This window comes from Python bivittatus, unplaced genomic scaffold (assembly GCF_059951505.1).
Source record: "Python bivittatus isolate LINGU-HERP-01145 unplaced genomic scaffold, Pbiv_v1 ctg000480_np1212, whole genome shotgun sequence".
Taxonomy (NCBI): domain Eukaryota; kingdom Metazoa; phylum Chordata; class Lepidosauria; order Squamata; family Pythonidae; genus Python; species Python bivittatus.
This window is the reverse complement of record NW_028277075.1, coordinates 74,210,648-74,223,203: the sequence shown is the minus strand read 5'-3', so window position 1 is coordinate 74,223,203 and position 12,556 is coordinate 74,210,648. Positions and strand designations below refer to the sequence as shown.

At 37.4% G+C, this 12,556-nt stretch overlaps 1 protein-coding gene across 1 annotated transcript in view; it reads right to left on the bottom strand.

The window, feature by feature from the left end:
• Positions 1-12,556, bottom strand: part of FNBP4 (formin binding protein 4) — a 28,825-nt gene that overhangs the window by 938 nt on the left and 15,331 nt on the right. The window contains 9 exon segments of the mRNA XM_088146320.1: positions 153-310; positions 2,433-2,689; positions 2,781-2,925; positions 3,987-4,127; positions 4,130-4,299; positions 8,227-8,402; positions 9,367-9,500; positions 9,879-9,983; positions 10,935-11,059. Of these exon segments, the coding sequence (XP_088002446.1) occupies positions 153-310; positions 2,433-2,689; positions 2,781-2,925; positions 3,987-4,127; positions 4,130-4,299; positions 8,227-8,402; positions 9,367-9,500; positions 9,879-9,983; positions 10,935-11,059 (1,411 nt within the window).

The window sequence follows — 12,556 nt, the reverse complement described above, 5'->3', positions numbered from 1 at the left end:
TAAGCTCATAATCATCACCCATTTTTGTTGATAATACCACATGAATCAATACAGTTAACACTGCCCCAAAGTTAGGAAAAACTTATCTGAATAAAAATATTTTGGGGTGCATGCAATTGGTTGGTAGATGTACCACACAGGCGTCTTCATACCTGATTAACTGCTGCTGCTTCCATTCCTCTATTCGCTTCTGTGACATCACTTCCCGATCTTCGTCACTAGAGCTGGAATTTTCCTCTTCATCCAATTCCCGTTGAATGCTCTGCCACTTCTTTACTAGAGATGGCATCTTTGTCTTGTTTTTTTTCCTCTGTAACAAAATATTCAGACACATCAAAACTATTCTACATAGATATCCACCCAACTCCAATCTACTCTGGGAGGCTTGTATGATAAAAACAGAACAACAAATATAAACAGAGAAAAACATAGCAATAAACAGATGGCAGATCCAGTCAAAACAGCATACCACATACGCAAGAAGGGACTCCAACTACCCTCGCCCAAAGCCTGGAAAAAGTGCCAGGTTTTTAAGGCCCTACAGATGCCATCAGAATGGGAGCTGTCTAGATCTCAGGTTTATATGAAACTCTTTTTTCCCAAAGATGAGAACATTTAAGTCTACTAATTAAAATATTAAATTAATAGTTGATAACAAAAAATACTTTTTTTCTTATAGACAGAAAAGCTAGTTAATATGCTGCTAGTTTTTTCCTTTAATTTCATACTGGAGTAGATCATACTGGAGGGGAGTACTAAATGGAAGAAGACAATAGCTTTCTGATTTTTTCCTTTCTTTCCTTCAGGTCAGCCTTGACTTCTGGTGACTGCCTGAACAAGCCCTTGCAGTATTCTTGACCACGTTTGCCACTGCCTTAGGGCTGAGGAGAGAGTGACTGGTCCAGAATCACCTAGCAAACTTTCTGCCTAACGTAGGACTAGAACTATGGCCTTCTGGTTTCTAGACTGATGTTTTAACCACTACACCAAACTGGTTCTCCTTCTGTTTTACTATTTATTTATTTATTTATTTATTTATTTATTTATTTATTTATTTATTTATTTTCTAGCCTTTTTTTTTATATTGTCAACTTCCAAAGTCTCTTGGAGATTTACAATAAAATGTCAAACAGAAATGAAAAGCAACACTATTAAAAGTACAGTAACAATTAACTTTGAATAGACTTGCAGTTGTCAATTGTTATGATATATATTTCAATCCCTTTTTAACAGCCAGCAGAGAAATCAGTTTCCTTAGTTCAGCAAAAAACGTTCCAGAAGTTTGCAGTAGCTGCAGAAAACACTTAATACTGATTTCTGTTTCATAGGCCTGCACAATAGCCAACAAACAGTTTCAGATGATCCCAATGTGCTGTGTGTATCATATCATAAGTCATTTAGGACTTAAAATAGTTATATGCAAAACACTGTATTCCAATCACTAAGTATTCTGGAGTTTCTCAGAAAATTCCAGTTTTCTCTCAGAATATACCTGCAGGCAGCTGTTTTCAAGAAATGATTCTACTGTAACAGGAAGATTTACATCTTTTCTGAGATTATGACATCTCCCCTTTCCTGCCACTTTCAAATGAACTCCAGAGTATTCCAGACGATCCAGAAGAATACCATGGTGGATGGTATCAAAGCACTTATCGGTCAGAGAACTCCCTCTGTCATGTATAGGACAACCAATTCCACTCTATTCTGTGGCCTACTCTGAAGCCAGTTTGGAATGGAACAAGATAATCTGCTTCCTCCAGAATGGCCTGTAGTGGGAAGCTATCAATTGGCCTGGACGCTGGACACAGGCTTATGCCCAAAAGAGCCAATGACAGCCTCTTCAGAAAAGGCTGATGAATGCCACTTATAAACAGAGGCATCATGCCTTACTTCAGAGAGTCATCTTATGTTCATGACTAAAATATCTTTAATAACTTTCTGGCTAGAAGTCACAGTCATGTTGGGCAAGGGTCAAGAGAAAAAGTGGTGGAACATTCTAAATATTGGATAACATAGCCTATCAACAAACTTGGATATCAAAAACTGAAAACTGATCCAGTCAGAGTATACAAGGGATTACCCAACACCCAGCTAACTAATTCTACATTACAGATTCACACAAAAAAGGAAATGTGTTTTGTTTCAAACCCCAAACTTATTGTAGTTCAGAAATTCTGAACACTAGGCTAATATCTCTAAGATGATTGAGATTAGGCCTCCAAGAACTTAGCTGTCATGCCTAAAAGACTATTTTCCCAGGATACTTCTATAAACCCATATCCCAAAATAAACAACCCAGTTATCTATACGAAATGCTACCCAATAGACAAATAATAAGACCCGCTTAGTAAAATAATGCACATTTCTATTTACGTGCAACTCATCCCATTTTGGTACATTCAATGACAGAAAATTCAAACTTATGCACTAACCTTACTACCTCTTCTAAGCTTTTTTGATTTCTCCAGAGGTAATGACTTGGGAACATGTGGAGGTGGTGACAGAGGAGGAGGAGGAGGAGGTGGCGGCAGATGTTCTGCAGTAGCAGGTGGAGCTCCTTGTGAAGGAACTGGCTGTGTGGTGCTGGCAGGAAGTCCCCCCGAGGCACTACAGTCTGGATAGCCTATGAGCACTGGCTGTGGTACTCCAAGGTAACTTGATTGTAAACTCACCCCATGGGTCTGTGGGCCTGAATACACAATAGCATAAAGTATGAGAAATGTCCAAACATCTCCCCCACAGTCATCAAAACAAAGCAGAAGCTGAGGAATGAAACTCACTTCCACCTATTACTGACTGGCCATAAAGCACCGGACAGCTTCCAATAGTTGCTGCTCGCTGCACCAGTCCAGCATTCATTTCAGAAGCTTTTCTTTTTAAAGGTTTAGCTGAAAGAGTTGTGGATAAGCTGGTCTCAGAGTTGATCTGCAAGCAGAGAGAAGGAAGGAAGTTTGAGTTTTGTGAATCATACAAACCTTTAACAAGCAAATACAGTCATTCTTGTGCACAGTTTAATCCAATTCTGAAAAGCAGCTGATTATCTGCAACAACAGATACATCACCGTGTGTCACTTTCAAGTATTATAAACAGAAATGTTTGTATTATTACTGGATTACTGCCATGTGTTGTCTACAGGGCTATCCTTGAGGATGGGACAGAAGTAGCAGCTAGAACAAAATGCTGTAGCTAAATTGCTAATGGGAGCAATCTGTGTATTACCATAGTTCACCCATTTTGAAGGCATTGTAGTGGCTGACAGTTTGCTATTGTGCTACGTTCAAGATACTTATAATGACATACAAAGCATCATGAGCTACTACTTGGGTACTTTATGAAGCAGCTGTTCACTTTTGTACCTGCCCATCAATTAAGGTCTAATGGGAGCGCTACTTATACCAGAGATTTGTTACAGAGAGACCACTTTCTTATTTATGTTCTGTACCACTGTGTTTTAGCTGTTTTATTATTTTAAATGTGGAGGGGAATGGATTTTGTTACTCTTATTAAGACAAATTATTTTAACTTTTTTGTAAATTAATTTTAAACATAATCTACTTTAAGATTGTTTTTAACAATGGGTGGAGTATAAAATAAAAAATGCACTGAACCGATACAACATTTAAAATTGAGCTCATCTCCTTACACATAAATGATGCTCCTCCTAAGCCCTGAATAGAATGGACCTAAGGTCTTCCTTCAACTTTCATACCATATCAATTCTTAGGAAAAAAATAGCATTCTTTTTCAGGACAAGCTATATGCCAATTCAAAGTTCTTGAATAATGCAGCAACATTTATATAATTCATTTTGGCATATCTGGATAGCTGATGAAAATGATTTGCATTCACTTCCTGCTATAAAAGGCCTTGGGAAGACCATACATTACAGACCACAGAGAGGGCAAAACGGTTTCACAGTGGAGAACCTAGGCTGCAGCAAGACACCTATAATTCAAAGATCATACCCACAAAACCACTAACTCACCTGGCTATTGGCAACAGCTGGTCGAAGGAGAGGTTTCAGAACAGCATCTTCCTCTGTTCCTGGTGCTGGGGGCTCTTCATCTCCCTCATCTTCCATTTCTACTTCCTGTATTTCTCCATCTTCTCCAGGGGGAGGGGGAGGGGAGGGGGTGGTGGGGGTGATTCTGGTGGAGGTGGCGGGGGTGGGGGCATTTCTAAGGGTAAAGGGGGTTGCAGTACAGGGACAGAGGGCTGAAGAACAGTCCAAAATGGACTGAGAGGCACAAGAGAAGTAGCTCCAGCTTGACTAGAAAGAGATTCTTTACAAACAGTACCTAAAAGAAAAAGTCACATATAAAAGTTTTAACAAGTTTGCTTGTACATTTTATTGTTTTCTTCTAATGTTTTATGGAGCTTCTTTCTCCAGAGGCAGACCTACTTGTTTTTCTTTTATTATTTTTTAAAGAAGGAAAAGAAAAAATAGTTGATGCTGAGATAAAATATTTGTAAGTGGAGAAATAAGTTACCAAAGTTGTCCAGTTAGTGCTTAATATATTGTTGATGAAAAAAATAACCCTAAAGACAAAATACATTAACTTATTTTGACAATAAGGAAAAGGATTTTAAATATCATGTTTAATCTCTGAGCACCAAAGTCTCCACTATTTTGTTATTTAAGGATACCATTTAAAAAAACAGAAGAAAAATCATAGATAAATATTTAGTTTCTAACTTCTCCTTTGTTGTATTCTGATATACAATGTTTGTGAATGTTTAAAATGTTCGCGTATTTCTGATTTCAGTTCTTTGGTCAATTCTTTTCCCCCTTAAAAAACTTACTCTAAATGTTTAAATTTGCCTTGCTGTATAATATGTAATATAAGGAAGTCATTTTTGCTTAAATTTGGTCAAACTTCTGTTATGAATATATGCAATTAATTTTGCCATTACTGCATATTCTCCAAGTTTTTAAATTCCCAGGCTGATATCATCCATATCTTTTTTTGAGTGCTGTGCTAGATTTATCCTCATGGCTGTGAATATGTATCTTAGTAATTTTTTATTATAATGTCTGGGAATTATACCTAGTTAAAAAAATGTGATTTCAATCCAAATTTGATTTTTAAAATTCTCTGAATAGTGCTGTGTATTTCTTTCCAGTACTTTTGAATTTTTTTTACATGTCCACCACTTATGGTAAAATATTCCTTGTCTCAGCATTTCCAGCATTATTTGTCTATACTGGCAATTATTGATGGAGTTGTATACCACCTATAAAACATTTTATGCCAGTTTTCTTTTAAGTTATAATTTGGGGGAAATTTTATAGATTTGTTCCATAGTTCTTCCTATTGTTTCATTGTGACTGTTTTTTTAAAGTTTTGCATGCATTTTATAATACAATTTTTATTTATTCTGTCTCCATGTCATATCTAATTGATTTAACAGTTGATTTAAATGCCCTAATAGTCTTGTTTCTGTATAAGCATTTCAAATTTCATTTTTTTTAGAAGCCCTCCCTCATTTTTGAGGTCAGTTTTTATTCTTCCAAGAATTTGTAGGTACATCATCCATGGTACATTTTAGCCTTTGCCAAGTACTTCTTGCTGTCTTTACCTATTCATGGGATCTGAGTGGACCATATCTGCACATGTAATTGCACTTTTCTTACTATAGACTCCAGCATAAAAAAGCATTTAATGACGCTAGTGGTGAAATTGTTAGACTTACTATTTTGCTCATACGGCTCCATACTTTCAACAAGCTTTGTCTTATAAAATGTCCTTTTAAATATTTGTCCTCTTTCATGTCCTTGTACCATAAATATCTATGAAGTCCATTAGCTAGGCTGCTTCCTTCCAATATTGATGTTCTTGGAGATTTTATCCATTCTGTTAGCCATGACAAACAGCTCCCTCTATAATATTTAGTAGTTTGGAAGAGCAAGACCACCTCTATCTTCTGAGTCTTGTAAAATTTTGAATTTTACACTACAGGTAACTCACTTAACTACTGCAATTGGCAGTACTTAACTACTGCAACCAGCAACTGTCGCTAAGTGACATGGTCGTTAAGTGAAACATCATGTGACTGAGATGGATTTACATCAGTTCGTTTTATAGACTATATTCAACAGAGAGATTGGTCTGTATTCCTGTGGTTTCTCCATGTCATTCCCTTCTTTATAAATTTATGTATGCTACTTCCCATGTTTGTGGTATCACTTTTGTCTTCTTAATTTCACTCACTATGTTTGTCAATGGTTCCAGCAATTCCTCTTCAAGTTCTTCATAATATTGAGCTGTTGGCCAATCTGGACTTGGTGCTTTCCCAAGTTTGATTTGTTTTATTGCCTCTTTTGTTTCTTGGATAGTTATAGGTTTACTTAATATTTTTCTATGTTGGTCATTACATTTGTTAAGAACAGAGTTTTCAATTTGTTCATGGCTGCTTCATCAATGTTAGCTGTAGAATATGTCCCCTTGAAAAAACCTGCCAATTCTTCTATAATTCCTGATCGTGTCTGTAATAATTTAGTCCCTTTATTGCTGGTATTGTCTGTGTTTCTTTTTTTTATAATCTGATACAAATTTTCCTGGTTTATTCACATATTCAAAATTCTTTAATTTAGCAAATTATATCTTCCTTTGTAATTCTCCCATTTCCAATTAATTTACTTGTTGCAATTCTTTAATCAGTTGTCTTTTTGGATTTGGCATTATGCAGTTCTACATATTTGTTCTAATTCTCTTATTTTGGCATCTAGTTGTTCTGTCCTTCTTCTTTTATTTAGCCACTAATTTAATGAAAGGACTCCTCATGCACAATTTGCTTGTTTCAAATGGTACAGTCAGAGATTCCTAGTGTTCTATTTATTTTGAAGAAAATTTTCAATTCCTCTTTGCATTTCTGTAAAATCTTGTCATGGAATAGCAATCTATCATTCATCTTCCATTTGAAGGGTAGGTTTTCTCCCGAACACAGTATTATTGGAATTGGATTGTGATCTGTATATATAATTGGCAGAATCTGTACTTCTTTAATGGATGGTGTTAGAACCTTGGAAACCTAATACAGGAAGTCCTTGCTTAACAACCATTTATTTAACAATGGTTCAATGGCCTTCGAAAAAGTGCTTTATGACCTGTACTCACACTTACGACTGTCACCCCCCCATGGTCACGTGATTGTGATTTGCGACCTTTTTTACAACAGTTGTAAAGCAAGTAACGTGGTTGTTAATTGAATTTCGGCAAAAAAGTACATTGGGGAAGCTGGATTCGCTTAATGTTCATGTGATTCACTTAATAACCACAGTGATTTCTTTTACAACTGTCATAAAAATGGTCGTAAAATTGGGCCTGGTCACATGGTGACTCGCTTAACAAATGCTCCACTTAATGACCACTTTTCCAGTCCCTATTGTGGTCATTAAGCAAGCACTACCTGTACATATCTATTCTGGAGTTCAACTGATGTCTTGCTGAGTAGAAAGTATAATCTATCTCTATTGGATTTTGCAGACTCCTATTAATGTCAATTCATCCATATTTTGCAACATCTTTTCTGGAAGCTTTTCACCTTTCCTCCCTTGAGACGATTTGTCTAAATTCAAATCTAACACTCCACTCATGTCTCCAAGGACAATATTTAACCTTCTTCCACTTCTATTAACATTTGGAAAAAACTTTTGTAAAACTGTTCTTTATTTGGAGTATAGATGGAAGCACAGATGGAGATATCCATAGTTTCAAAATTAAATTCCTTCCTGCTTTGTCTTTAAATTGATCCAATACTTCCCAAGCTGGTAACTTGATATAAATTGCTATGCCATTTTTCTTGGCTTTTCCAGCAACTATATGTTCTTGTCCAGTTTGCTGTGCTTTAACTTATGAGCATGTCCTGTTTTTTTATGTGAAAGCAATCCTTCCAATATTAATAAGCATCCAAATAACCAGTCCCCAAACTCTAAAATTAAACTGGAAGAATTCCAGCAGAAAGAAATTTGGCTTCACAAGGAGATATGGCAAATCTATGATCTATGAACTACACACAATGATGAAAAGAAAACATTAGTTTATACACAAAGGAATACCACAGATAATGCACTCCCATTTCAGTTTAGCTCTCAGCTATACAGATGAATACTTAGACATACTTGTACTTAAGCAACTACTCTTCTGTGTTAAATATGCTTGGTCCCTTTCCAAAAAATGTTCTCCTAAATGAGTTTTCTTTTAGCAAAACTTCCAGGCCTGTACCTGCAGCATTATCAGTAGATTCCTCACCAGACTCTGTTTTCTCCTTCAATGCTTGTTTAGGAAGAGCTTCTGCTTTATTCTCTAGGATTTGTCCTTCCTCCTCCTCCTCCCCGTCTGGGAACTCCCACTGGGATTCGCCTGATTGCTCGTTAACATAGAAATAGCGCCTATGATCCCTAAATCACAAGAAAGAAAAAGAAGCTTTACTCTCTTCACCCCCACACTGACACAATAATGTGGTCCTATCCCGCGACAGCGGAGTGCTCTCACAGGAAGAACCTCTTATAAGAGGACTGCTGTTCACAAAGGCAACAAACAGCTTTGAGGAAGAATGTGCAAGATGAGCTTGCTCCAAACTGTTTGTGGTGCTGGCTCTGTGATCACAGCCCTGACCCCCCACTCTAAGAGTAGAGGGTTAGCGAAACAACTCGCTTGTGGCTGATATGCAATTAAAGGCTGTATGAGGAAATAGACTTTTTAGGTAGTCTCAGGATTCATTTCCTTCCAGAATAGCAAAAGAGAAACAGCCCAATTTATGAAAGATGGCTGCTCCCATGGACTGCTGCAGTCACATGTATGATACTCTTGGTGTCAGACATAGTGAATTGCTACTGAGAGGGAGAGGATCTGGGAGCTGAAAAACAAAAGAGCAAAGATTTCAAATAAACAAAAATAATCAAGAAAGCCAAAAATAAGAAGAAATAGTTTGGTCTGACCTGCTGGCAGGAGATAGTTATCTTGTTCTTCGTTGAGATCCTCAGGCAGTGAGCTTTCCATAAGGACACAGACGTTACTTGGGAGCGGAGTTCCTGAGATCCTGCAATGTGCACAGAGCTCTCGCATGCGCGACCCCCCAAGCCCGCCCTCCTTAGCGCATTTACACTCGAGAGTAAACACCAGCTCTGTCCAATCGCGGAATCAAATCCATTTCAACACACTTAACATAGACTTTATATTTCTCCAATTTTTGTGGCTGGCTCAAAATCTGTATGTGCCAGAGGCTCTTTGCCCGCTCAGCACCGCTAAGTGCAGCTGCTCTCAGTCTCCAGATAGATGACGGCACGTCGGTAGGTGGTGATGATCACAAATCATGTCTGAGATGTCAAAGGTGAAAGGTGAAAAGGGGAGAAGAGTGCGTACCTGTCCCAGTGGCAGGACCAGCCTTTAGGGGCGGCGTTTATTTCATACTGTTTTAGCTGTTCAGCTGCATCTTGTAATTTGCGTTTGAGGTAGTTTCCTTGGAGAGCACCTTCCCGCCAATCTGCAATACGAGTCTGTCAAAGACAGATAAAGAAACATATGGAATAATGAAAAATTTGCAGACAACTAGCCACATGCATGCCATATTCTGCTGAACTCTAGAATTCTGTACAGGGCTAAGTCATTAGAACAAGAAACAGCAGTAAAGATAAAGCTTGTAATTAATTTTATTACAAAGATTACATAACATCCAATATGCCCATAAACAGAACATTGGCTTAAATAAAGCCAGCAGCTGATGGGGGAAGAAGGGACAAGGGAAGAGAAACAGAGACTGCTATTCATGCCATGGGACTTGAACTTCCTAAATTCTTATCACACCACAGTCCTTTCAGGTGTTTGGCTTCCTATATTCCATCATTTCTCTTTAATAAAAGGTAAACCTTGGTTACCTCAGTCTGCAACAGTAGCATGTGGAAGTTAGAGATCGACTGTCTACTGATGCCCAAGAACTCCAGCTTGCTTATCAACATATTGGCCAGCTCTCCAATCTGAAACTGCCAAAAGTAAAGCAAGCAAGAGGTCAAGTTTTGGTTTGTTAGTCATAACATACAAGAGTATTGCAATGTTGACTCTGAAGTGTACAAAGATGTGTGATCTGACCAGTAAATCACAGCTGAAAAAATCTGTGACTAATGAGGACAGGAGCTGATCCAATCAATCCCAGCCAAATACAAAAAGTGTATTGTCCCACCTGACAAGGACAATCATATTGCCCATATACTTTTATGTTATCTTGGTGGGATAATTTAAGATCTTCTCTAATTATAAACTTGCATAAATCAGTTATGATTACATCCACTGCAGACTTTCTCACTTACTTTGCACAAAAAAGCTGTTATTTCATTATTCAGTGCTAACAATCGCAAAAAGCTGCAACGCTTAAATAAAAGGATAATAAGTATATGCTTCTCATTACTAATATATACTTCCTATTACTAATAATATGACCTCCCACTTCTTGTCAGAACAGGCATTGCCTTCACATGTCAAATGCCATTTGTTTCTAAATTCCTGTAACTTTTTTGGATGTGGCACAGAATATGTCTAGAAGTGTTACCAGAAGCACACTTAAGGAATAGCTAAAACCTAAAAGATTCAGAGATATTCTATGATAAAATAACCCAGACTTGATTAAGTACCAACAATGATTTAAGGGCAAATTCACATGCACACACAAGAAGACAGAGGGGTTAAAAGTTAGTTCACCCTTCATTCCTACATTACAAGTACTCAGATAGGCTTATTTATTTATTCTGTGCCTAAATTTGAGACAGTAAATGATCAATCATATCACACTTGTATCGTGTCAGTTCAGATCACTCTTGTTTAACATGCTATGAACATGAATGATCACTGTGCATCAGGAAAACAAGATTTGCACATAATTTACCAAATACACAATTCTGTCTTGACTAAAAAAAAAAAGCCTATTTTAATTCACACACCTTTAAGTCCTGCTCTTCATCTTCTGCCTTGAAAATCCCTTGTGCTTTCACTTTGTCTTGAAATTCTTCCATGTCTGGTTCATGGCCCAAGTTCTCATCAGCCAATTCTGGTTCTTCCTTCACACCTGAACAGAAAATAAGAGTAGTGGCTATATATTTTATTCTCTACTCTCATATTCTACAGTTACAGAATCACAAAATATAAGGGTCACAGAATCACAGTAAAATTACAAGTAAATTATTTCCTTGTAATTTAAACCTTCTCTTTCTTGTCCTATCTTCTGGAACAACTAAACAATTCTTCCTCACAAACCACCCTTTTGATACTTGAAAACAGCTACAGTATCTTGTTTCCATGAAGCCTTCTATTCTCCAGGCTAAATATACCCAACACTACCAACACTCCTAAGTTTTTCCTTCCAGGCCTCTTATCAACTTGGTTGCTGTCCTTTGGACGCATTCGAATTTGTCATTGTCCTTCCTACAATGTGACACATAAAACTGGACGCAATATTCTAGATGGTCTGTCCAATGCAGGATAGAAAGGACCAATTAATTCTCTTGATCTTGACACAACACTGTTGATATAGCTTAGAATTGCACTTGCTTTTTTCTTCAGATGCATCATACTGTTGGCTCATGTCCTGGTCCTTTTTGTATGTACTGCCTATCACAGTCTCTCCTGTTCTATATTTGTCTTTCACTGTTCCTACCTAAATGTAGTATCTTGTATTTGTCCATGGTGAAAACCATATTGTTGGTTTCTGCCTATTATTCCAGCCTATCAAGTTCTTGATAGCATTTTCCAAGGTGGCTGTTATTCCCTCAACTTTGTATTGTCTGCAAATTTGATAATCACATTTTAACCCTTCTTCTATGTTAATTATAAAAATGTTGAAGAGCACAGGGCCTAGAATGGAGCCCTGAGGTATGCCACTGGATTATTTCTCTCCAGCTTGATATACACTCATTGGATACTATTGTTTAACCATCTCTGTATCCATCTAAAACTAGCATAGTCCAGCCCACATTTTGTTATTTTCTCTACTAGAATCTCTTGGGAGACTTTGTCAAATGTTTTGCTGAAGTCAAGGCTATGTCCACTGCATTCCCCTGGTCAACTAACTTGTTGGAAAAAAGAAATTAGTACCTAAGCCTGCTCTTGCCAAACAATGCATGTTTTAATAAATGTTAACAAACTGAGTATTTAATAATCTATTCCAGAGTTTTGCCTCGTACCAATGTCAAGGTGACTATTTTGTAATTAACCAGGTCTTCTTTTTTCCCTTTTTTGAACATAGGTACAAAATTTGCCCTTCTCCAATCCTCTGGAACTATGTCTGCCCTCCATGATTCCTCAAAGATCACAAAAAAGGGCTCCAAGGTGACATATTCAAGTTCCTTCATGGTTGTAACTGTCTGACCCTGCTTAGGCCCATTTAAAAACAGATTTCCTTGGGGAAAAAAAGTAGGAGAAGGAGTTTAGAGTGTCTGCCATCTCCCTGTCACCTATTACTAACCTTCCATTTTCTCCTTCCTTTTACTACTGACATAGCCAGGATGTCTCAGAAGGGACCCTCCCTTGCAAGATTGATGTCACCCTTGAGAGACAGTCCAGACAG